The sequence below is a fragment of the Stigmatopora argus genome, chromosome 13 (assembly GCF_051989625.1).
Source record: "Stigmatopora argus isolate UIUO_Sarg chromosome 13, RoL_Sarg_1.0, whole genome shotgun sequence".
NCBI lineage: Eukaryota > Metazoa > Chordata > Actinopteri > Syngnathiformes > Syngnathidae > Stigmatopora > Stigmatopora argus.
This window is the reverse complement of record NC_135399.1, coordinates 2,512,796-2,540,092: the sequence shown is the minus strand read 5'-3', so window position 1 is coordinate 2,540,092 and position 27,297 is coordinate 2,512,796. Positions and strand designations below refer to the sequence as shown.

General features: G+C 45.2%; 1 protein-coding gene across 12 annotated transcripts in view; it reads left to right on the top strand.

The window, feature by feature from the left end:
* The window catches only part of kalrna (kalirin RhoGEF kinase a), a 295,388-nt gene that overhangs the window by 265,809 nt on the left and 2,282 nt on the right, over positions 1-27,297 (top strand). For 4 of the 12 annotated variants that reach the window (XM_077616400.1, XM_077616399.1, XM_077616401.1 and 1 more), the window contains 5 exons: positions 13,467-13,598; positions 13,671-13,832; positions 15,690-15,768; positions 15,972-16,023; positions 26,222-26,370. In XM_077616400.1, coding sequence (XP_077472526.1) covers positions 13,467-13,598; positions 13,671-13,832; positions 15,690-15,768; positions 15,972-16,023; positions 26,222-26,370 — 574 coding nt within the window. Of the gene's footprint in view, positions 1-13,466; positions 13,599-13,670; positions 13,833-15,689; positions 15,769-15,971; positions 16,024-26,010; positions 26,111-26,221; positions 26,371-26,483 lie in introns of those variants that run through there. The other 8 variants (XR_013304507.1, XR_013304508.1, XR_013304511.1 and 5 more) reach the window with 8 other exon arrangements.

The following is a 27,297-nucleotide window of genomic DNA, read 5'->3' as shown; positions in this document are numbered from 1 at the left end:
TGGGAAACAAATTAATTCGTTCCAACTCACTGAAAAAAACAATAACAGGATATTGGATTGGGAAAAAAATGTTTTATTTCTTCTAATTCGCCATCCATTAACAAAGTAACACATAACTAGTGGTTTAATACTAAAAAAATGTGTTTAATCCAACTAAAATTGGGCAGATTTCGCCGACGGGAGACAGAGACGTTTGGGGTGTGTGGGGGTGGGGTTCGTCTTGTTTCCACGACAACGGGGAGACAACAGTTGGAACCTTCACGAGGTGTCTCCCGAGAGGCCGCCCGCCGCGGCCTGCGAATCCAACACAACCACCCAGAGCTGCCACCCAGGAACATGGCGCCCTATGTTTTTCATCCAGCCGGAGATGTCCGCCCTGCCCCACACCTCCGGTTACTCCTCCTAAGGGCAGGCGACGTCGAGGAGAACCCGGGACCTTCCTGCCCGGGATGCTCTAAGACGATCCGTCGTGACTTCACCCCACTGGTCTGCAACGCTTGCCGACGAAATTTCCACAGGACCTGTAGCGGCCTGACCCGAACCCAGATAAAGAGTCATCAAGGCTTTCTCTGCGGATCCTGTTCCCGAAATGCCGTCGTGCCGTCACTTCCGCGCACAGCCTACGTGGGACCGAAAGAAAAATGCTGTGTCTGCAAAATCTCCTTCTCCCCTACCATCTCCCCCATCCCCTGCTCGAACTGCCCCAACAAATCCCACCGCTCTTGCTCTGGACTACCTCGCTCCCAAACTAATGCAAACTGGCTATGCCCGACCTGCTCACCACCCCCGACACAACAATCCTCCACACACCAAACAGCCATAACAACACACCAACCTATAAACGCAAACTGCCCCACCTGTAATAACAAATTAATCGTTTCACGCTCTCCCCTGACATGTAGATCCTGCAAACGTGGATTCCACCTCAAATGTGCCCCTGAAACCAGACACGCTTTAACCATACTTCGCAGAAACAATAACTGGTGCTGCCAGAGCTGTCTGAACCTGAAACCCTCCCACCCTCAACAACCCACAGATAGGATTGCCGATCTACCGGAGGCACGGAAAGCCGGTCTCACCATCCTTCAATGGAACTGTGACTACCTGGCGACCAAGACTACCGAACTGAAAGAGGTGACGGCACGTCTAAAAATTGACATCCTCCTCCTCCAGGAAACAAAACTGGGACTCGAAGACCCGACGCCTCAGCTCGACGGTTATAACGTGATTCGCCAAGACCGTGAGGGCTCAGGCACAAAACAGCGACGAGGCGGGGGTCTCCTTGTCTACCTGAGATGCGGCATCCCCTACTCCATCCTTCCAGCGTCCCCATCAGGCCCCCTCGAACTCCAGCATATCCACATTCCCATCGCCCGCAGGCGGCACCTCTCACTGGTCAACGCCTACATCCCCCCGGCGACATCGGATTATTGTCCTGCCCCCCAAGATTTCTCCTGGTTAAACTCGCTCCCCACGGAGCATGGCCTGATCTGCGGGGATTTCAACGCGCACCACCCGACCTGGGATATACTTGCCAAGACAGATCCCAGGGGTAACGCAATCCATCAATGGGTCGATGACCATGACCTAACTCTCCTTAATGACGGCGTGTGGACACGGACTGCCAGATACCAACAAGGAGCAGGCATGAGTGCCCCCGACCTAACGATCACTGACCCCACCACGGCCGAACATCTGCAATGGGAACCCGTCGACGAGATGACCTCCGACCACAGACCGATTCTGATTAGGTGGAACCGTGCTCTCCGTGTCGAATGCCAACAAAGAAGAGTACGACCCAACTTCTCGAAAGCTGACTGGAAGAGGTATCGTACCATCCTCATGGATCGCCTACCCGTAATCTCCGCAGCAGCCACAGCCCCGGAAAAACTCTCCCTCTTAGTGCAACACGTGAAAGAGGCAGCAGCACTTACAATACCGGTCAAAGTTATCCGCCAGAAGGAGCTCCCATGGTTGACACAGGACCTGAAGGACCTCATCCGCGAAAGGAATCGACTACGTCGAGACCTCCAACAAAATAGGAAAGAATGGATAGCACTCTGTCAACAGATCAAACAAAAAACCACTGAAGCGAAAAGGAACGCATGGCGCTTACACCTCGCCAAGATCGCCGAGACAAGATCTACGGGACAAGCCTGGTCCTTAGTAAAATCCCTCTCAGGCACCAAAACACAACAATCTGGCGAGTCCCTGGTCTACAAGAACAAGGAGTACGTGAGTGACCGAGCCAAGGCAACAGCATTTATCAGGGAATATGCCTCGGTCAGCGGACGCAAGAGTGACAAGCGGAGCAGACGAGCAGTGCGTTCTCTACGTACAGCTACCCGCAGACTGCTCGGCTCACCGCGACAAGTCCTCGAGCTCCCGTTCACCGATGCTGAACTGCAGACAGCGCTGTCCCAACTTAAAGCGGGTAAGGCAGCTGGACCCGACGACATAGCCCCGGACCTTCTAAAAAATCTTCCGGCAAACATCCTTCCCGAACTACTCCATATCGTCAACACCAGCTGGCTAGAGGGCTGGTGTCCACAAGCTTGGCGAGTGGCCACCATCATCCCTTTCCTCAAAAAAGGGAAGTCACCAAAGGACGTTGGGAACTACAGACCCATCGCCCTCACCTCTACGCTTAGCGAAACAATGGAAAGGCTCATCGTGAACCGTCTCGCCTGGTGGTTGGAAGATAAACAGCTTCTCAGCCACTGGCAAGCCGGTTTTCGAAAGGGAAGAAGCACGACGGACCAGGCCCTGCGACTGTCGCAGTTCATCTCTGATGGCTTCCAGTCGACTCAACGGCAACGCACGCTTTCAACATTCTTTGACTTCAGCAAGGCATTCGACCAGGTATGGATAACAGGTCTCTTACAAAAAATGGCAGACCTGGGGGTCCCCTACCGCTTCATCAGATGGATCGCCAACTGGCTCACAAATCGCACAGCCAGGGTCAGGATCAACAATACCATCGGCAGGAGCAGAACCTTCAAAGAAGGGCTCCCCCAAGGCTCGGTCCTGTCACCCCTCTTATTCATCATCTACATTAATGACCTCCTCGACAAGTTCAACGACTCCACCCTGGTCAGCGCCTATGCAGACGATCTGGCTCTTGCTTGTCGGGGTAGGAACAAAGAGGAGGTGGAAAGCAGACTTCAAGCGGAGGTTGAAAAAGTCTGGAGGTGGAGTTCCGAGGCACACCTAAACCTTAACACCACCAAGTGTGAGGCGTCATTTTTTAGCCTGGACTCAGCTGAGGCCAAATGGCAACCAAAGATCTTAATAAATGGCGCCACCCTCAAGCATAACCCCACCCCCACTTTTCTTGGCCTATCTTTTGACCGACAACTCACGTTTGCAGAGCAAGCGAAAAAAGTCCGCCAAACCATGTCCAAAAGAACGAACCTCCTCCGCAAACTCAGTGGCACATCCTGGGGTTGGCAACCAAACGACCTTAGAACGGTGTATATTGCCACCCAGAAAAGTCTTGCGGAGTACGCAGCACCGGCATGGGCCCCCTGGCTGGCCCAAACTCACCTCAAATCCCTTGAAACCGCCCAACTGGAAGCAGCCCGCGCCATAACCCACCACCTCAGGTCTACCCCCACCGAAGCAGTCCTACATGAGGCACATCTCACACCCCTCTCATCCCGCCTCAAGTTACAAGCACTTCTTAAGGCGGATGCCTGGAACCAGCTGCCTCCTTCTGATCCCCGACACCGCCTCCTCCATGAAAACGTTAAAATGCGTTTGCAAAAGAAGCCAGACTGGCGATCATCGACCCTTCCCCGTCTTACCGCTCTCGAACTCCATACCCCTTGCACATACTCTTCCCATCCCTGCCCACCCTGGCTATTACCCCCCCATCCAAACCGCCTTTACCGCAGTCTCTAAACACATGCCGACCATCACCCAAAGAGATAAGGCAGAAGAGCTCATCAGAAGCATGGGTAAACCGGACCTACAGATCTTCACAGATGGATCCACCAAAGAAGGCACTGCGGACGGTGGTGCAGGTTTTGTCGTCATTAAGGAGAGTGCAATCATCCACCAATGGCATGGTGCCACTGGCAGCCGCAGCAGCTCCTACCACTCTGAAAAAGTGGCACTGACCGAGGCACTCTCCTGGCTGAGGGAAACAGCAGACTGGCAGACATCAATTATCCTCAGTGACTGCAAATCGCTGGTCCAAGCTATGGGAAACCCCCATACGCAAGACCCCGCCATTCGGAGACTTCAGGGTGACATCGCCCTTTTCCCTCCGCCTAAGCGACTGCAGCTACTGTGGATCCCGGGCCACTGCAACATATGCGGAAACGACCTGGCTGATGCCCTAGCTAAACTTGGCTCGTTAGATGACCAAACCAATACCCCCCCGGACGCAGCCACAAGACGTGCCATCATCCAACGTGAAGATCGCTCCCCCCCCCTCTCCCACCCCCGCCTTTTGCAGACCTACACTACAAAAGTCACAGAGGAAGAACTTGCCCTATCGAAAGGAGACCGCACAGACCTGATTCGTTTCCGCAGTGGACACCACCCCCTGCTCCGCCGGTGGCTCCACCTTGTGGGGAAATCCGACTCGGATCGCTGCCGCCTGTGCGACGAGGAAACAGAGTCGTCTGAACACTTATGGCTCCGCTGTCCGGCCTTAATGACCGAACGCTACCATCGCGGCTTGGGCAACTCCCTGGATGAACTTATCCGTGTTCCAGTGGCAGCTCTAGCGCTGCTGAGGGTAATCCTCAGGCGCCTGAGGTGAAAAAAGAAGAAGAAGAAGACGACAACGCACTCGTAAACGGAAAAAACAAATTTAAATTAACTTGGATTAATATATACAGACACTCAAACATACGTTTAATGTAACTTTACACAAAACTGAATTCTAATTTTGTTGTAATCTTTTGTTACCTTCGTTTTCCGGGTTGGCGGTTTGCCACACCTCCACCCTCACGTTCGCTATCGATGGGCTGTTTGCTGTTGTACTACGTATTCCCTTCAAAATATTCCGAAAATGATTCACACAAATGTCCTCACAATAGGATAACCCACGACCACTAGCCAACGGGAAATAGTCTTGTAGTACATTTTAGCAATCGCTCCGCTGCTCATAAAGACCGGCTCGCAACTCCCTCGTTAAATTGGCTCTGAATGCAGCCGCTTTGAACGGCGCCTATGAGAGAGAGTTGCGACCAGAAATATTACAAAGAGGGAATTGCGAGCCAGTGCCGCTGATGTTCTTAGGAGCAGCGAACGAGAAGTAATATAATACTCCTCGTATTAGATAATAAAAATAACAGGAAATGCAACAGGTCAGCTTACCCACGTATTGATTGTGGGTAATGAAGTTTCATTCTGAGAAAGAGTGCCATTGCCTATCGGCGTTGTGTGGACGAGTATACTTCATTACCCAGAAAGCCCTCTTTTTGCCCGCGCATGTGCGTTGTGCGTTTCCTGGTCGGAACTCGTCTGAATTAATCGTTCAGTGTTCGTAGATATTGTTATACACAAAAGATATGCAAAAAAAAACTTGGTCGCATCACGAAATTTTGATCGCATGACGGGCGAATTATTCGATCGAAATTTCCGTCGTAAGACGAGAATATTGTGTGACGAACGGTCGTATGACGAGGTACCACTGTATTGCGTGTCTGAAGGTTTGTGAGAGTCATATTTAAGGTGACAAAATGGATGCTGAATTTGATCATCATTTGGGTGCTATTGAGTGTACTGAAATGATGGAAAGTAAGAAAACAGTCAAACTTCAGCTGGGCATGGCCTGGGGATCTTACAGGGGTACTTTAGAAGGATCAAAACCAAGAAAAGAAAGGAAAGTTGGAAAAAGAATTGATTTGGTGGTTAATTTAAAAAATAAATGGATTTTGCCGAGAAATGAGCGTTGTGTAGATTTGTGGGGAATTTGTGGTAAGATAGAACAGTTGATAATAGCCTGGCTAAAAGTTGTGTTAATGGGATTGAAGCAGAGTAGGATCCTTCCGACAACGCCAATTTGTAGAAGAGAGCTATTTTTTTGTGTGCTGCAATGAATCGCTAGGCAAACTCTTATTCGCAAATTCTTTTATTGGATTGGATAACTTTATGCATCCCGTATTCGGGAAATTTCATTGTGACAGTAGCAAGAAACGGCATGGTTATAAGTTAGACAGTACAGTCCCAAAGGCCGCAGAACAACAGAGCAAAAGCAAAAAGTACAAAGCAAATCAAAGTCAATGGGATCATCAAGAATCACCAAATCATTAAGACAGAAAAGCAGCAAAAACACAAAACGAGCTACGAGTTTCGGTAGAAAAAACGGATAGACTCAAAATGACGTAAAGTTGGACAAAAACTGGAACCACACACAGGAAGTCTTCCACGAGATGGGGAACTTCTGCAGACTGTGACCGAGGTAGAGAATATGCAGAGTCACTCTTCCAAGCTTATCCGCACAGTTCCTCAGTAGTCTGGAGCTGAAGAAAACAGCAGCAGGGCAGAACTCCTTGACTCCGTTGCTGGTAAGCACCGACAGCTCTTCCATCTTATCCCACAATGGAATGGTTGGTCAGAAGCGTTGGCTCTCCTCTCGGCACTTTTGTCCAGCTCCGAAACTCCGGCGGCACCAAGGTGTCGCTCCTTCTGCTGCGTATTGTAACAGCTAGTCCCATGTGTGGGACAGCATAGGCATGGCTGAATGGTTCCAAAAAAAAAAGAATTAGCCAAAAGAAGCCAGGCTAACAGAACAAGGAAAGTTGTAAAAACATTAAAATAAAAAGTATAAAGTACAAAGTAAAGTAAAAAGGGATGTATTACGAAATATTAAAATGTAATTAAAAAAAGATAGAAGGGCTGTAAAACACGAAAAACATAAGAGTGTACAGAGCTAAACAGCAATTTCACGGCGTCGTAACATGATGATGTCACGAGAAAATGGCGCCCGTGTCCCGTGACATCACAACGCAAGCAAATGCTGATACGGTATTTTTTTTCAAAATGGAGACATACACATACACATACACATACACATACATATACATATACGCATACACAGACACACAGACACACAGACAGACACACAGACACACAGACACACAGACACACAGACACACAGACACAGACACACAGACACACAGACACACAGACACACAGACACACAGACACACAGACACGTAGACATATAGACACAAAAACTGTACGGACACTGGGTTTTTCCCAACAGAAAACCCTGAATGACCAGTGAGACACAGGCACTCATCAAATGCCGTAACACCGCCTTCAAGTCAGGGGACAAGTTACAATACAGCGCTGCCAGAGCAGACCTGAAGAGAGGCATTAAAAAGGCCAAGGCAGCATTTACAAGCAAAATTGAGGAGCACTTCACAGAAAATAACCCAAAGAAGATGTGGCAGGAAATACGACACATTACCAATTACAATGGCAATAATAAGGTGTCAGTTAACACAGATGCCTCACTAGCAGAGGAACTGAACCATTTATTTGCCTGCTTTGAGACTGACAAATTGGATTCAGTCTCAACGCATCCACCACCTTGCAGCAGTACACTGAAGCTTCAGGAACATGAAGTGAGACAAGTACTGCAGACTGTGAACACCAGGAAGGCTGCTGGCCCTGACGGAATACCTAAGGTGCTCAAAGCCTGTGCTGACCAGCTGACTGGGGTTTTCACAAATATTTTCAATTTTTCCCTGTAACAATCCATCATCCGGTCCTGCCTGAAATCAGACACCATCATCCCTGTCCCTAAAAAGCCAACCATTGACAGCCTGAATGATTTCAGGCCTGTTGCATTTACCCCTGTGATCATGAAGGGCTTTGAAAAGTTTGTCGCCCGCCACATCAGGGATACAATCCCTCCCTCAGTTGACCCTCACAAGTTTGCTTATAGAGCCAGGTCCACTGAGGACGCCATCACCATAGCTCTACACACAGAATTGAGCCACCTGGAGCACCAGAGGAACTATGTGAGGATGCTTTTCGTTGACTATAGCTCAGCCTTCAACACTATAATACCGGACATTCTGGCAGAAAAACTCTCCCATCTGCTGCTGGATTAAGAACTTTTTAACCCCACCTCTCGTCCTCCATTTCACTGTGCACTGGCTCCCCTCAAGGTTGTGTACTGACTCCTCTTCAATACTCCTTGTACACTTGCAACTGTAAATCGACCCACCACTAACTCCATCAAATTTGCCAATGACACCACTGTGGTTGGACTCCTCTCAGGGGGGATGAGTCTGCCTACAGAGATGAGGTCAACAAACTGTCTTTGTGGTATTTGGTGAGCAATCTCACACTAAACACCACAAAAACTAAAAAAATAATCCTGGTTTTTCTTAAACGCAACACAGATCTTGCCCCACTCCTCATAAATGGAGTATGCGTAGACAGGGTCCAGTCCTTCAAATTCCTAGGGGTCCACGTCACGGACAAGCTCTACTGGTTTACCAACACCACGGCAGTTGTGAAGAAGGCCCAGAAGCGACTCCATTTCCTGAGAGTACTCAGGAGGAAAAACTTGGACACTAAGCTTCTCGTAACCTTCTATAGAGTCAAAGGGGAGAGCATCCTGGCATATTGCATCACAGTGTGGCATGCTGAAAGCACGGCAGCAGACAGAAAAGCCATGCAGAGAGTGATCAACACCACCCAGAAGATCATCGGCTGCTCTCTGCCCTCACTGGATGACATTGACAGCCCTCGCTACCTCAGCAGAGCATTGTTAGGGACCCATACTACCCTGGTCACAACCTGTTCCAGCTGCTGCCCTCTGGCAAACGCTAGAGGTCTCACAAAACACGGACAAATAGACTTAGGGACAGTTTTTTTCCCAGAGCCATCAGGGCTCTGAACTTGCATTAGCACGACACAAAATCGCTTCTGTGCAATAACTTCGGTGTGTGTAGTTACAATGTGCAATATCTTAGATTGTGCAATATTTTAGAATTTACCTTGCCCGTAAGTGACTTTTATATTTTTATATTAGTTATTTATGTTTTTACTGGGAAACACACTTTGTGGAGTAGCACCAGTGGCGGGCCGTCAGGGCCTTCAAGGCCTTCTCTGCTGGCCTAAGAAATATCTGAATCATATATTATATTTTGTCCATCAATACTTATTAAATATTTCCAAATTGTCTGTTAGCTTCCTTTCATTGCTTTTCCCCCTGGTTGCACTTCTTCCAGATGTGTGTTTTCATACTGAAGCATTTCACCAATCACATTTCAGCCATTGTTTGTTGCCAGGGTCAGAAATCTGCCTCAAGGCCTTAACAATCAGTTGTGCGGGCTCTGCTGCATTAAACAAGCGTCGATAAGACTGTTGCTTTAACCAATCAGATTTCGAGTTGGCAACACCACAATGCATTGTCTCAGGCGTAGGGATACGCCATTGCCTTGTCGCAGGCATAGGGATAAGTCATCGCTTTCACCAACTTTGATTGGCTAGTGATAGTGTAAGCGGCCCAAAGCCAGAGTGAGCCAGCCAGAGCTCGCAAATTCAACCTACAATGGCCGACGGATGAAAACAAATGGATTTGGTTGCAGATTTGCTGGCAAAGCCATTTTCCAGGTGGACTTTTAACAGAAAAAAATGGACATCATTAAGAAAGGGCGGTCAACTCTGAAGATAGCAAGCCTGTTACAGCCGGGAAAATGGTGTGTGCGGCACTTTCAGTGTGCTAACTTAGCTGCACAAGCAAATAGTATATTGATGTGTTGATTTAAAGCCATTTTCAAAACGGACTATGCCGGAAATATGACAGGACAGGCTCGACTTTCATCATTAGCTTCGATGGCGATAGGAAAGAAGGAAGAAAGAAAGGAGGATGGATATTGTGTACAGTTAAAAAGGATTTTTGGTGAGTAAAATATGGCTATATTCCTAAATAATATTTCAATTGTGGGCCCGGTTCTGATATCTGAAAAGCTCCAGTGTTTGTATTTAATCACTAAATGCAGCTAGGATGTGGATTTTACCCCGGTTTAATTTTTGCCGTTTCGGCATTGACGTCCATTGCTGTCTTTTCCCGAGGAAATCACCCCCCCTGGCCTGGTTGTAATGTCTCAAAAGCTCTAGTATTTGTATTCAGTCAATAATAGGAAAGGAAGGAAGAAAGAAAGGAGGATGGATATTGTGTAAAAAGGATTTTTGGTGAGTAAAATATGGCTATATTCCCAAATAATATTTCAATTGTGGGCCAAGTTCTGATATCTGAAAAGCTCCAGTTTTTGTATTTAAGCTCCAGTGTTTGTATTTAATCACAAAATGCTGCTAGGAAGTGGATTTTACCCCAGTTTAATTTTTGGCGTTTCACCATTGACGTCCATCGCTGTCTTTTCCCGAGAAAAATCACCCACCTGGCCTGGTTGTAATGTCTCAAAAGCTCCAGTATTTGTATTCAATCAATAAATGATGCTAGGAAGTGGATTTTACCTAATTTTAGTGCATTTTTTGTCATTTCACGTATGGACGTATCGACGTTCATCGCTGTCTTTTTACCGGGGAAATGATACTCCGGGCCCGGTTCTGATGTCTAAAAAGCTCCAGTATTTGTATTTAATCAATAAATGCTGTTTTCGGCTGGATTTTACCCCATTTTCGGGCAATGTTTGCCCGTACGCCATTGACGTTCATCGCTGTCTTTTCACGGGAAAATCACCCCCTGGCCTGGTTTTAATGTCTGAAAAGCTCCAGTATTTGTATTTAATCATGAAATGAATGAGTGGATTTTACCCCATTTTTGTGCATTAATTTATTGATTATTTTTTATGTGTCGCAGCTCTTGCTGCAGTAGAGGTTTTATAGCCATAAAATAGTTTTTGAGGGTTGGATTGATACGTTGAAGGCGCTACCAGAAAATGCACCGCCCGCCACTGATACATATATATATATACATACACACACATATATATATACATACACACATATATATATACATATATATATATATATATATATATATATATATATATATATATATATATATATATATATATATATATACATATATATATATATATACATTTATTGATTAAATACAAATACTGGAGCTTTTTAGACATCAGAACCGGGCCCGGAGTATCATTTCCCCGGTAAAAAGACAGTGATGAACGTCGATACCTCCATATGTGAAATGACAAAAAATGCACTAAAATACTAAAATTAGGTAAAATCCACTTCCTAGCATCATTTATTGATTGAATACAAATACTGGAGCTTTTGAGACATTACAACCAGGCCAGGGGGGTGATTTTTCCCGGGAAAAGACAGCAATGGACGTCAATGGTGAAACGCCAAAAAATAAACTGGGGTAAAATCCACTTCCTAGCAGCATTTTGTGATTAAATACAAACACTGGAGCTTAAATACAAACACTGGAGCTTTTCAGTTATCAGAACTTGGCCCACAATTGAAATATTATTTAGGAATATTGCCATATTTTACTCACCAAAAATCATTTTTACACAATATCCATCCTCCTTTCTTTCTTCCTTCTTTCCTATCGCCATCGAAGCTAATAATGAAAGTCGAGCCTGTCCTGTCATATTTCTGGCATAGTCCGTTTTGAAAATGGCTTTAAATCAAAACAACAATATAGTATTTGCTTGTGGAGCTAAGTTAGCACACTGAAAGTGCCGCACACACCATTTTCCCGGCTGTAACAGGCTTGCTAGCTTCGGAGTTGACCGCCGTTTCTTAATGATGTCCATTTTTTTCTGGAAAAATCCGTCTGGAAAATAGGTTTGTGAGAGAAATCTGCAACAGAATCCATTTGTTTTTGCCACTGTCGGCCATGTGGGTGGAGTTTGCGCTCTCTGGCTGCTTTGGCCCGCCTACTAGCCAATCATAGTTTGTGAAAGCAATGACATGTCCCAGCCAGCAAAATGCTAACGCCTATGAAAAATCATTGTGGGGTTGCCAACTCGAAATCTGATTGGTTAAAAGCAGAGCCCGCAAGAACTGATTGTGAAGGCTTTGAGGCAGATCTGATCTGGCAACAAATAATGGCTGAAATGTGATTGGTTAAATGCTTCAATATGAAAACACACATCTGGAAGCAGTGCAACCAGGGGGAAAAGCAATGAAAGGAAGCTAACAGACCATTTGGAATAATAAGTATTGATGGACAAAATATAATATGATTCAGATATTTCTTAGGCCAGCAGAGAAGGCCTTGAAGGCCCTGACGGCCCGCCACAGACATAAAATACTTGTTGAGGGTTGGATTGATTCACACGTAGCACTACTGAAGGCCCAGGTGTGAAATGCACGGACCGCCACTGAGTAGCACCACCAATTTCATTATACGCAGCTGTGTATGATGACAATAAATGCTTTTGATTTGATTTGATAAAACGCTAAAACAAAGTTATTTTGACATCTAAGAATGAAATTCATGAAAAAATGTATCTTGCATATAATGCAAAACGTTCCCGTCACTGCTCGCTCGGGGCATGGCCATCTTAGTGAGGTCGGGGCGCAGCCATCCTAGCGAGGTCGGGGCACGGCCATCTTAGGGAGATCGGGGCGCAGCCATCTTAGTGAAGTCGGGGTGCTGCCGTCTAAATTTTTTTTTGCCAGATGAGAGTAGCCTTGATTTTGAAATTAAACAAAATTACACATTGATTTGTTTACATTTTATTTCTTGTTCTAAAGTGACAACTATTGGAGTAATATGAACCATCAAAAGAATAGAGATATTTTCACATTAGAGGTAATATGGCTGCCACAACATCTTAAATTTTAATTTCTGTCATTAGAAAGCATCAGGTTTTCATCAAGATAGACTTATTTATTTTTTCTAATTGAATAATTTGATATTTTGTATTTACAAAGACAGGCATATTAACTTCCTTAGTATACTGACCCTAATAATGTGCTTTTGATTCATACAGTACCACTTGTGATTTTTCTTAAGATTTTCCCTTCAAATTAACACATTTGTACTTCATATTAAAACCATGAAAATTGGGAATCGGGGCGGCTTATATGCGAGAAATTGTAAAATTCGAAAATTTCAAGGCAACTTTCAGGGTGCCGCTTATACGCGTGGGTGGCTTATATATGGTAGTCTGGGCCAAAGGTGTAATGCCCCCGACCTGTCTAAGTCCAAGTCAGGAACAAAGGAATCATTCCCCCTTCGGGCATCCCTACTGAGATAATTTAATTAGCCATGTAAAAGACTTATTCTTACCAACACAGCCCACAAAGAATCTTAAATTCCAAAGTTGTTCTCTCTCCAAACAAAATGATAACTAAAAACCTAATTATTTGAAATCATTTAAAGAATACATGTGATTATAAGAAATAATTCTCTTCAGAAACTCAAAAAATAACTATTGGAAATGTTAATACATGTGTCCCACCTATGGCTCTGGAAACCCATACTGTGTGACGCCACTATTGCTAAGGGTGTTAAGGTAATTTTGGTCACTGCGTAGGTATTCCAACTGCTCCTGGGAGACCAGTGGCTCAGGAGGCCAGCAGTACATCTGTAAGGCTCCACTGGCCGCCGCCGGCCTCATCTACTCACTGTTCATTCAGCAGCTACATGGTGGAGTATCGTCAGGAAGGTGTGAACGTTTTTTATTCTTGATGTTCGATGAAGTGGAAATTCTGAGGCTGACAGCTCATTCTTATTCCAGACTCTCTGCTATGGCAACAGGTTTCCAGCAGCATGGAGGAATGCCTTCAGATCGATACCCTTATCCCCGGCGGTCACTATCAGTTCAGAGTGCGAGCTTCCAATCGCTGGGGACTCAGCGCTCCATCAGAGCCCTCCAACATGGTTTCACTGTCCAGCAGTAGTATGAAAACACACAGTAACACACATTGAAGACAATAAGTTGACTTCAAAATGAATTGGCATCATATAAAGTGGTGAATCTTATTAGGAAAAAATGATATTTGGCTTGAAGTCTCTCACCAGATTACTTAAACAGCTCTGTTTGGGAAGACTTTAGCTGACTCACCATGACCACATTGTATTCATATAGAATACTGTTTAATTCAGGCTCAGGGGAATGGGTCATATCACAATTTCTTACAGATAAAATCACAGTTCTTTTTAGATTGTTTTTTTTCAGTGTTTCCAAACTTATGTGAGAGATTTTCAGATGGTAGTGTCTTCTGAGAAAACCCTAAAACGCGTTTTTGAACAGGTTTACACTTCAAATCAAAATATGCACCAAAATGTAAACATAAGAGGGAATGAACTTTGACACATTTGTAACAAAACAATGCAAAAAATAGGTTATTTTGAAAGAGTTCAATAAAAATGTAAACTTAACCAGTTGCGACATTTTAAAACAATTATGTAACAATGCTGTAAGCTTTTATATCTTAAGGAGACACATTAATATGATAGATCACAGTCACCGATGTTTACCCAGTTGTGTGTTGATAAACGGTAAGAAAAATTATTGAATTAATTCATTATTTGGCTTGAGAGTACTGTAAGTGCGCACGCGCGCGTTAACATGTCATTTCCTGGAGCCTAACCAGGGGTCGGCAATAAATAATTGGTAGAAAATTATTTCAGAATATTGCCATAAATATGTTTTCAATTGGGCTTTCATTGTGTTAATATATTTATGTTTATGGAAAAAAATAATCAATCATTGGTCGCCGAACCAAAATTATTCCCAATAATTTTGTTCCGCCATTTTCCGTAGCGTGTGAGAAATTTGCAAATGCACGCGCACAAAAAAACACACCTGCACGCACATTGCTGGCATTTGTCCATGCATTCAAAGTCAAATGCTGTGTGCGCTGTGCACAGTGCACGCACGTGCGCACACGCCAGTATTGCATGTGCATGCGTAATCCGCGTGCTCACAATGCAGCTAATTATTAGTGGGGACACTTAGAGCCAGTTGATTGGGTCATGCATTTCCCCACGTTGACCGCACGCTTTGAACTGCGCACCACTAATTGCAAAAGTTATTCCGTACTCAACATTGACTCAACATGTCCAAGAAGAACGAAGCGCTAGTGAGACTCCATTTTGGGATCGCGAGTTCGTCTCTTGTATCGTATCATCCAATTCTCCTTTGGAAGGTTCCCCATAGGTTTCTATTTTTTCATATAAATCTGCACCCCAAAAACGCAATTTTCTTCTTGATTTCGGATGGGAACTTCAGGGTTTTAGTCCCAGGGGTCATTAAAATTTAATTTTGGGGGTTTAAATCTATTTTTTTTCATTAAAAAAATAATAACAATTTGGTCACTCTAAGGGCCAATTCGTAATTAGAAGATTTTTAGCTGGTGGTGTGCTTTGAGATTTTTTTCCAATGCAAAACGTGTGCTGCAGTTTACAAAAGGTTGGGAAACACTGGTGAAAACAATAGGGTTGTCTGAAAAGGTTTTTGCCTTTTCAACCATTACCGTTGACGTGTAAACGAACAAGTAGTTCCTTTAACCACCTAAGGATCAGCTTGGATCTTTTTTCACCTCCTTACCCCTTTACCACTGTAGGGTCTTTCCTCCTCCGTCCACCCCTCTTAAGTATGCTAAAATATTCTGTTTGACATCCGCTAATCTCTCCTCTCCTTTACAACTCATTCTATATTCTTCAGATGCTGCCTATTCACACTGCAGGCAATATCATCCGCGATCATGGTTTAAAATTGTTTAATAAATCTCTATCCCTTTTCATTGTTTAGACTCTGCTCATGATGGCACAGGGATCCAGTGGAAAGAAAACTTTGAGTTAACATTCTCTGAGATTAGTGAGATTGGAAGGTAAAATAGGCATGCAGTTCGCTCTCAGCAACATATATATATATATATATATATATATATATATATATATATATATATATATATATATATATATATATATATATGTATATATATATATGTATATATATATGTATATATATATATATATACATATACATATACATATACATATATACATATATTCTTTTCAATGTTTTTACTAGGGGACGATTCTCGGTGGTGCAAAAATGTCTCAACAAGACCACAAAAAAAGAGGTACTGTGATCCTTCACCACTTCACTGCTTCAGTACATCGTGGTTTTTATCAAGTATATACAAAATGTTCATAAAAATGTAAAAATTCACGCTCAAACTCAGCAACGGAAGACAGGAGATGAAAAAGGGTGGTGTAAAATGAGAGAAGTCCGGGAACCTCTGTCAAATGCTTACCTGCTGCAGAGATGCTGTTCGTTCCAGAGACCGGGAGAGTACATACCATATTTTCACGGCTATCGTGCGCACTTAAGTGTAAAATTTTCTCTAAAATGGACTGGGTGCCTTGCGTATGCACTAAATTCTAAATGTTGTATAACCCTGAACACTTGACTCACTTTGGTCGCCGAACCAAAATTACTTCCACTAATTTTCCGTAGCATGCAAGAAATTCGCAAATGCATGCATCAATACACCCAGTATGATGGCGAGCACACTAATTTGGTGCTCGCCGTCATTCCGGGTGGATTGACAAAAGAACTCCAGTCGCTAGATTGGCGTCAACAGAGCATTCAAAGCTAGACTGCAAACTATATATATATAAGCAGCCCCCCCGACTCTATTTTTCCCGTAGAAAAGTAGTGCGCAGTGACTGCTGGGATATACAGTTCTTTTGTCAACCAATTGACAGCGGCCGTCATTTACTAGGGTGGATTTACAAAAGAACTCCTGCCGCTAGATGTTGGCATCAAGAGCATTCAGAGCTAGACTGCAAACTATATATATAAATATATTATACATGGATCAATATTTAGCCGCAACAGCTCTCGCAACTACGGCAAGCAGCCCCGACTCTATTTCCGGTACGCAGTGAATGCTGAAATATATAAAACGGCGTTTCGGTTGAGCTCGATCTAGCACATCGATTCGCTAGATCGCCGTCATTCCCAGTGGAAGTCTCAACTGTGGTCCGAGCTTTCAGGAAGGCAGAAATTAATGACTCGATTATTGACGACTTTGGTGAGACGGAGACGTGCGTGTTGGATGCCGCATTCGCCCACCTGTTCAACATGAGTAATTATGCTATTGCTGTGTCATGAAATTACTAATACTTTAACCTCGGATAAAATAAAAAAACTTGTTTATTCAAATTGGGAGTGAATGGAATTGTCAGAAAGCTGATTTGTAATCTAGGTATTAATAAAGTTTGGCTGACCTATCTGACTGTTTTGTTGACATTCCCTTTAGCGCAGCACCATCTAGTGGATGCGTAACGTAACCCCAGCCTCTACTGTAGACCCGTATAATGCGCTGCGGTAGACCAGTGTAATGCGGAGCGGTGCGCCTTATATATGGGAAAAAAATTAAAATGTGTCATTCATTGAGGGTCCGCCTTATAGTCGTGAAAATGCGGTATTGATTTAAAAGGGGGGAAATCAGGAAATTTAATATACATCTATACTCTTCATTTTAATTTGATCCTAAAACAGAAAGTCGGCACTCATGGTTTACTTTCCCGGGCTACACAAAATGATGCGGCGGGCCAGATTTGGCCCCCGGGCCGCCACTTTGACACAAGTGTCTTAGATTGTTCAATATTTTAGAATTTACCTTGCCCAGACATGACTTTTTATATTTTTATATTAATTATTTATGTTTTTACTGGGAAAACGCACTTTGTGGAGTAGGACCACCAATTTCGTGATACACAGCTGTGTATAATGACAATAAAGGCTTTTGATTTGATTTAATGAACACAGAAAATCAATATATAGTAATGATAAATAAATAATCACTAAATAGTAATAAGGAATAAATAATCATGAAATAGTAATAGATAAATAAGTGGTCAACATAAGAAGTATAAGTAGTAGTAATAAGTCTTGATTAGGTCCTAGGTGCAGAACTCGAGTTGAGTATGGTTACAGCTCTTGGGAAGAAACTGTCCTTGAGTCTGTTTGTCTTGGCAGGTATAGCTCTGTAGCGCCTTCCAGAGGGCAGCAGGTTAAAGTGGTGGAAGCTGGGATGTGTATTGTCTTTTATAATGCTCTATGCCCTTCTAAGGCACCGGAATTCGTAGAAGCTGGACAGGGTGGGTAGGAGGCAGTTCATGATCTTTTGGGCTGTGCTGATCACCCTCTGAAGTCTTTTCCGGTCGGCTTCTGTGTATCTTGTGTGCCACACTGATACATAGGTCATAGGTCAGGATGCTTTGAATGGCAGACCGGTATAAGGTCACCAGCACGTTGGTGTTCAGTTGCTCCCTCCTGAGTACTCTCAGGAAATGTAGCCTCTGCTCTGCCTTCTTGATGAGTGCTGTGGTGTTTGCCGCCCAAGTGAGATCATCAGAGATGTGGATTCCTAGGAATTTGAAAGTCTCTACTTGCTCCACACATTCGCCATTAATATACAGGGCGACGGACCACCCTTGTTTCTGTCGGAAGTCCAGGATGAGTTCTCTGGTTTTGGAGCTGTTCAGTGCCAAGTTGTTGAGAGCGCACCACTTACTGAGTCTAAAGACCTCATCTCTGTAGGCCGTGTCATTCCCCTCTGTGATTATCCCCACCACCCTTGTATCATCTGCAAATTTCACAATGATGTTCTCAGGGTTTATGGGTCTGCAGTTGTGTGTGTAGAGCGAGTAGAGTAGTGGACTCAGTACACAGCCCTGAGGTGAGCCGGTGCTGAGCGTTCGGGCAGATGAGAGGAGCGGCGACCCAGCTTCAAATGCTGGGGTCGATTGATCAGAAAGTCCTCAATCCAGCATAATGTGGAAGGTGGGAGCCACAGGTTGGCCAACTTGGGGATAAGAATGTCCGGTCTTATGGTGTTAACGGCTGAGTTGGAGTCTGCGGTGGTTATTGCATGTTCGGTGGAAAGATACTGGTAAGAGCAATGATACCAATAGACATAGCCCTATTGAATTTTGCATGAAGCATATGATTTGCTGTCACATTCTCCTAGTGGACCAATTTCAGACCCATTCCCATATGGTTCAACGAACACAATTAACAAAGAAAAGATTGTTTTGTCTTTTGTTCCCTATTTTGAAGGCTATTGGTGTAGTTAGCAGCACTTAGCAGGGACCTTCCCAGTGTGGATCAAACCAGTGCTTCTTCTTGCTGCGGATGAATACCCGGTCTCTGGTTCCTGTTGATAAGCACAGTCTCCCTCTGATAGCTAAAGTTCTGTCAGAAATGGGAAGGAGGAACCAATTGCGAACACAGACAGTCAGCTGAGCACTGAGTTGAGTCACCGACAGAAGACATAGGCACAGGTGTGGTATGGTCGTGGGCGGAGCGCCCCGAAGCAGGCAAACACATACAAGCCAGACATGGAATTTTGTGTTTATTATGAATGTCCGTTGTGTTGGACCAGACAGAGGTACAAGGGGAGAAGCGGAGAAGCGGAGAGGAGTTGTCTTGTATAGTGTGGAGGTCGATAGCCGAAAGGCCTGTAGAGGGATCCAAAGTGAAGGTACAAAGTGCGTGGTAAAGGTCGTGGTCGTAATTGTGGTCCAAGGGCAAAAACAAGAGGTCGAAGATCAGGCAAGACGAAGCAAGGAGGTAACGCGAGAAGGTACTTAACAGTGAACTGATTAAGATGATCCAGCGACTTGGTCAAGCTCTGAGTGGTTTAAATAGGTCCTTAGTGTCTGATGAGCCGCACGTGCCACTGCTTAACCCATCTAGTCCTGGACCTGTGATTGGGTGACAGGAGCACCCACCTGTCTGGACCGTGGCCTGACAGTATCGCTCCCTCTACGCGGGCCTCCTGACATGCCACATAGGACCTCCAGGTGGTCCCAACGGAAGTCCTGAATGAGGGACCGGCAGAGGATCTGGCGGGCTGAGATCCGGCTGTGCTCCTCAGGACCGTACCCATCCTAGTCGCTGAGGTATTGTAGGCCGTGGCCCCGGCGACTAACGTCCAGAAGTCACTCCACCTTGAATGATGTTGAAATATCAAAATTATCAATAAGAGCACTCATTTAACACATCGGACGTCTACCATCGTCAATGGCAGCCGGACGTCCGGCTGCCATTGACGGCAGTAGACGTCCGATTCATGTTGACTGAGGTGCAGATACTATTTCTGTTATTAGAGCTCCATCAAGTGGATATATAACGCAGCAGTCAACATGAATCGGATGTCTACCGCCGTCAATGGCAGGCGGATGTCCGGACGCATGAAAAACTCATTCTACCTCCATTTTTTACAGTTTATTGTAGTTTAGGGTGATAGGAAGTTATTAGGTTGAAAAGCTTAAAGCATGTGACATCATAGAAATTTCAAGTTACTAGTAGATCAAAGTATTGCTCTTGAGTTTACGAGTCACATCTTAAATTTACTACAGAAATGCAGTAGAGAGTTCAAAGTGATAGAGTAGAAGTGAATGAGTACATTAGCTGATTGAGTAAATCAAACACAAATATGCACTTTACAGAGATTGATGAGTAATCCAAAAATAAAGGAAAACACAAAGAATACAATTTATACAACTTATGGTTGAGTGAAACAAACTGAGCATTAATCAAGTGGAATCCAAGTAGTACTCAAGTTTAATCCTACCAGTTGCGTATGATCGAGAACTGAAGGGTGTCTTTGGTCCCTTAGTTGCCTGTCTTGTCGTGTACTTTGTTGGTGAGCTGGACTACTGAGCTTATATACTGACTATGACCTCAGTGAGGAAGTGTGGAGGGTTTAGTCTGATTGGAGTTTTTCTGCCCCCGTTGGTCTGGAGTGGGGCAGACGTATCTACCACTTAGTTGACTTGACAGTCATTATGACAATAAATGCATTCAATTCAAATTCAATTGATGTACAGGTAGGTGTTTTTCCCCTGCTTGGCTATGCTGCTTGTTGAACCTCCTCCAGGGCCCACGGGTCGAGGCTAGCATTGGGAGCGTTGCAAAGTGGGCAGCATACCTCATTCCCGAACCATTGGTGGAGGTTACGAGGACAGGGAAGTGTGTCGCAGGTTGCACAAATGAGGAAGCTGATCCTTGCCTGTGGGATCTTCCACATGTCGGACCAACTGATGTTTTGGTTGACAACTCCCTCCCAGGTTGTCCAGCTTCCTTGTCGGCCCTGCGACACAGCCTTCATCTTGTAGCACTCTTCCCCCATCCTTGTCACCTCCGCCACCACCATCTCCCTCTCCTTACGGTTAGCTCTGGACCGGAATTGCCGTGCTTCTCCCCATCCTAGCCCTGCTCTTCCTGCCTTCACTCTGCCCATGATCTCCTGATGCTGCAGTCTATTGATGGCCTGGTCAACCTCGGCCTGGGCGTTCCACCTCCGACCAGTGGGAACCGTGATGTTGGCGTTTCTTACTGACTGGTCAGTCGACTCTCTTAGTTCGAGAACCAGCCTAGACTCCTCTTGCCTGTAGCCGAGACTGATAGACCGCAGTGGCAGTTGCAGTGCATTCCTTCCAAAGAGGCCCGTTTCGGAAAGGCACGGTGGTAGACCTAGCCACTTCCTGAATTGGCTTAGCCATCCTTCTTTCTTACAGTGGATGAGGAGAACTTGCTCATCTTCAAGGGCCACATTACCCGTCTGTAGAGTATGAACTGGTAGCACTATACCTTGAACTTTCGGGGGAGCTGGCTCTGGTCAATCCTTGACAGCCCATCACTAAGGTGTCTCATGATGGTGCTCTCCATCTGCTTATCAGACAGCTCTGCGGTGTACTGCCGCCCTAGACTTTTGATGGCTTGTTCAGAGAGGAAGGAGATTAAGGTAAATAAAGGTATTGTCGTTTCTGAATCCTCTTCTGAGTGAGTTGTCTTGCTCCTTTGAGGATTACCTCAAAGGCTGCCACAAAGAGGATTGGAGATATGGCACCCAGTGGTAAATTGCTGGAGGGCAAAGCTCATCTGCAGGTCACTGAAGTACAGTGGTACCAGCTTCTTGATGCAGGGAGGCATGTGGAAGAACTTCAAAGCGTTACTGATCACCAGGTGTGGGACAGATCCATACGCATTGGTGAGAGACAAATGACGTGCAGGTCGGTCTTCTCCCGCTTTCTGGCTTTCTCGATCTGGTCCAAGATCATGGCAGAATTCTCTACGCCTTCTGGAACTTTGCACGAGCTGGGTGATCTCCTTTTCCCTGCTCCCCCTATCACTTGGGGTGGTCTTCTGCTTTAAGGTAATTTCACCGGACCTGTCTCTGCAGGTCTGGTATATAACATCCCCAAACAGGTTGAGCTTGGCTTCGACACCTCCCTGCAACCTTTCCTCTAGGGTCTTGATCAGGTCTGTGTCCAAAGAGCGCCAAGTCTCTGCTTCTCTTGATTTTGGTCATTTGATCTTATTCCTTCTTGCTGGTTTCTTGGTCTCTGCTTGTGGCTCTATTTTGTGTGAGATGGTGTGGGCTGGGTCTTGGTGTTCGCGTGGGGGCTCAGCCTCAGCCGAGGGGTTTTCTTCCTCTGCGCCTTCCCAGCTTTCAGCAACATTGGGTCATTTGGCACTGTGGTTTTCTACCTGGCTCCTGGTCCTTCTTGTCTCACCCGCTGCTGCGGTGCAAGGTCGCTGTTGGCCTCTCTGATCGCACTTCATCTTCCCCTGGTGAAATTGTAGTCCCCTGTACATGGTCGCCTTTTCCCACCTGCATGCACACTTTCGGGGGATCTTCTCATTAACTGGAGTTCTGATATGCTCATTTTCCTTTTCCGTGGCCATTGTGATTCCATGTGGTCCGTCCTATTAGGCCCATCTTCCATCCCGCCTCTTGGAGGGCCCCCGGGTTGTTTTTTCCCTTGGGTTCTTCGTAGTCAAGGGTGGGTGTCCCTCTTACGAGGGACTAGTGGGTTGGGTAACTAGCCGCCCACTCCCGGTGCGATCTTTCCTGGGAGGCGTGTTGTTAATGGTATCAGTTTAGTTTCTTGTGCATAATATCCATTCATTTATTCATCTTCCATACCGTGCATCCTTGAAAGGGTTGCGGAGCTCCTTCTGCATAGTAATGGGCTGTTAATTGTTCTCCTTTTAAGATTTTAAGTTTTGGTCAATACATTATATCCTATTTGAGTTTTGCCCATTTAATTTTTTTTCTTAGATGACCCATCTATTCCGTGACCGGATGATTCGCCTAAAGATGTTTCGCCGACGGACGTTTGACAGACGGACAAGTCGCCGAATGGACGTTTCACCGAACGGAGGTTTCGCCGAAACGGGATTCGCGCGCTCGCCCCGCCCCCGGATCGTGTGTGTACAAGTTTTTCAACCTCGGCCCGCGGGCCATATGCGGCCCATTAGGATTTTTAATCCGGCCCGCCGAGTAGGTAAATCATATCCCTACGGTCATCGGAGGGGTTTCTCCCCGGGAACAGTGCTTCGTGGGCGGATTTTAATGACACATTATGAGTTTCATTATCGAGCTCCATATATTTCCCGAGTTTGAGCACTTTAAAAATCGGTGAGGGTTCCCCCCGAGCCTATCCGAGAATAGTGCACCTTGAGCGGACTGGGTTGGACGACGCCCCGCTGAATTTCTGCAGCTCCAGAAATTTTTCAAATTCCCCCCGAGCCTATCCGAGAATAGTGCATCGTGAGCGGACTGGGTTGGACGACGCCCCGCTGAATTTCTGCAGCTGCAGAAATTTTTCAAATTTGAGCCCCACACACATTGGAGGGGTTTTTCACCGAGCACAGTGCTCTGTGGGCGGACAGGAGTGACACATGCCCCGCTGGAATCCAGAGCACCATATTTTTTTTTCTAAGTGTGAGCACCACACACATCGGCAGGGTTTTTTTCCCGAGCGTATCCGAGGATAGTGACATGAGCGGATTGGGTTGGCTGATGCCCCGCTGAAATCCTGAGCTCCATAAATTTTTCTAAGTTTGAGCACCACACACATTAACAGTGTTTTCCCCATGGCCTATCCGAGGGTAGTGACACGGGCGGATATGGGTTGCTGAAGCCCCGCTGAAGTCTCGAGCTCCAGATTTTTTTTCAAAGTATGAGCACCAAACACATCAACGGTGTTTTCCCCAGTGCCTATCCGTCATTTGATGTCGCAAATACAAATACTAGTATTTGTATTTAATCATTAAACGCTGTTTTCGGCTGGATTTGACCAAATTTGAGAGCAGTTTGAGCCGTTTGGCCAATGGACGTATATAGATGTTTTTTTTCGCCTCCATCGCGACATCACCGATGTGTGTGGTGCTCACACTTAGAAAAAAAATATGGTGCCCAGGATTCCAGCGGGGCATGTGTCACCCCTGTCTGGCCACAGAGCACTGTGCTCGGTGAAAAAACCCTCCAATGTGTGTGGGGCTCAAATTTGAAAAAATTCTGGAGCTGCAGAAATTCAGCGGGGCGTCGTCCAACCCAGTACGCTCACAGTGCACTATTCTCGGATAGGCTCGGGGGGAACCCCTGCCGATTTTTAAAGTGCTCAAACTTGGAAAATATATGGAGCTAGATAATGAAACTCAGCATGTGTCATTAAAATCCGCCCACGAAGCACTGTTCCCGGGGAGAAACCCCTCCGATGACCGTAGGGATATGATTTACCTACTCGGCGGGCCGGATTAAAAATCCTAACGGGCTGAGGTTGAAAAACTTGTACACACGATCCGGGGGCGGGGCGAGCGAGCGAATCCCGTTTCGGCGAAACCTCTGTTCGGCCGAATTAACGTTTGGCGGAACGTCCATTCGGCGACATGTCCGTCTGTCAAACGTCCGTCGGCGAAACGTCTTTAGGCGAATCATCCAAGTACCATCTATTCAAAAAGAATTTCGCCTTGCTCAGAGATTGATCTTACATAATTCGGAAGTGCTAAAATTGACTATACAACCGTAGTTGTTTTACGCAACGAAAGGTCTTTTCAACGTCGGCCGTCCATTGTAAAGTAGAGCTTATTTCCAAATTTTCCTCACACATTATTTTAGAAATCAACCACATTTCCAAAGTAATTTGGAATCCATGCACACTAAACAGCTTTTCGAAACCCGCAAAAATGACATCATTTGTTTCATAGTTAGTAGTTTTGGAGCTTGCAAAGTTGTCCATTTCCTGTCTTCTAAGATTGTCCTTGTCAGTCATTACATTTGTACCCTAACATAGCTGTATTAAATCTTTGTAATTGGAATGACAAGTCTGCATACCTGTCAACCTCGGCCAATTTTTCCCCTTATTAATGATTGCAATTCCCCTTATTTAGCAATAATACACCGTTTAAACACAGCACGGCACATATTTACTCACATGGGCCACAATAAAAAGTCCAAATATACTCTAAATTCTAGATTCTGTAGATGTCACTGTATGTCTCTGACAGCTTGACTGTCTGGGTACATTGCTTGCTGACACGCAGTGAAAAGGCGGAAGTGACTGACGCACATGGCCATAGCAAAGCATGACAACATTAGCAATCTACGATGATGTTTCCATGCTACCAATCACCGAGATGATTCGAATTAGAGCCAAAGTGGGGAAGACGAGATCGGTTTTCCAAAAAAACGTACTTTTTGTAAAACATTTTGCCCATACAGAAGTTGTTATACGACACACAATTTGAAATGATCAAAAAAATTATAAAATACGGAGAAATCGTAAACTTAAATTCTATTAACAACAACTCTGCTTGTACGCCATCAAATCAGAGGAAAGCAATATCACCTAGTTGATATTAACTATTCAATGCTTATGTAATCAGTGACTATTCTAATAGTCATCAATGTGACGCATGACAAAATACATTTCACCCGTTCACTGCAGAACAGAGAATGCCCTACCTGCACAGAAGACACTCCAAGTCTATACCGTCCTCGGGAAATTATGCCCTCGGACTCTATCCTAAAATCAGTCAGAAAAATGTAATTCCTATGCTGTGGAAAGCAATATGTAGTACTGCAGCTGCCGCAATTTTATTTACTGACATTTTAAATAACATATATGATTACAAATTATTTTTAAATGCATATTTGAATATTACACCACCTAACATACAATATTATGATCTGAGAGCTTTAGGTGTTGCTTCTGCATGAGGGCAGCAGACATGGAATCTTTACTCTCTTTCTTTTTCTCAGTGAAGCAGAAGTATGCCCGACCCATTGAAGTCCCAAAACTTCTGGTTTTATGGCACGCATGACAAAATAAGATCATGGGTTTCGAAATGAGATTCAGTGTGTATCAATGAACTAGAAGGTGCCTAACAGGCAGAACAACCTTGTTACTTTGAAATCCTGTACGTACAGTACATCAATGTAATGATGTATCTCTGATTTTCTCTAATGTCAGGTGGCGGTGAAGTTTGTTAGCAAGAAAATGCAAAAGAAAGAGCAAGCAGCTCATGAAGCCGACATTCTCCTTCATGTGCAGAACCACCAACTGGTGTCACTATTGGACACCTATGAGTCTCCCACATCACTGATGCTTGTCCTGGAGCTGTAAGTGACTAGTTTATACTCCGTGAAAATAACACATCCCACTTTTAAATAAATGTTTTGTAAACCGTAGTGAAACAGATTTTCTAAATTACCTGTGATTCACTTGCAAACAGTTGAGGATGAGCTGGAATAGGGGCCAGAATCCATGACTTTGAAGAGGTGCAACATAAATCAGAAGGACGGATAAGCAAAATTTTGTAACAATATTTGTATATGCCGGCCCGGTGGAAGTGGTTAGTATGTCCATCTCACAGTTTCGGTGGGTTCAGAACTTCCTGTATGGAATTTGTATTTTCTCCCCGTGGGCTTGCTCCGGGCCCTGCGGTTTCCTGCCACCTCCCCAAAACATACATTGTAGGATGCTTCTCATCTCATTTTCTGAACCACTTTATCCTCATTAGGGTCGTGGGGGGTGCTGGAGCCAGAGGTAGGGGACACCCTGAATCGGTGGCCAGCCGATCACAGGGCACAGGGAGACGGACAACCATGCACACTCATACCCATACCGCGGGGCAATTTAGAAGAAAACCACGCAGGCCCGAGGAGGACATGCAAACTCCACACAGATGGACATGACCTGGATTTGAACCTAGGACCCCAGAATTGTGAGGCCGACGCGCTAACCACTCGCTCCACCGGGCTGCCCAGTAGGATGCTTCAACACTCTAAATTCCCCTTGGCATGTGTGAGTGTGAATTGTTGTCCATCTCCTTGCATACCCTTGACCCTTATGAGGATAAGCAGTACAAAAGATGAATGAATATTCATCTTCCATCCGCCCATCCTCAAAAGGGTTGCGGGGGTTGTTGGAGCCCAACCCAGCTGTCTCGGGCGAAAGGCAGACTGCACCCTAGACTGGTCGCCAGTCAGTCATAGGGGACACAGAGAGACAAATGACCATCCGCACTCCCAATCATACCGCACCAG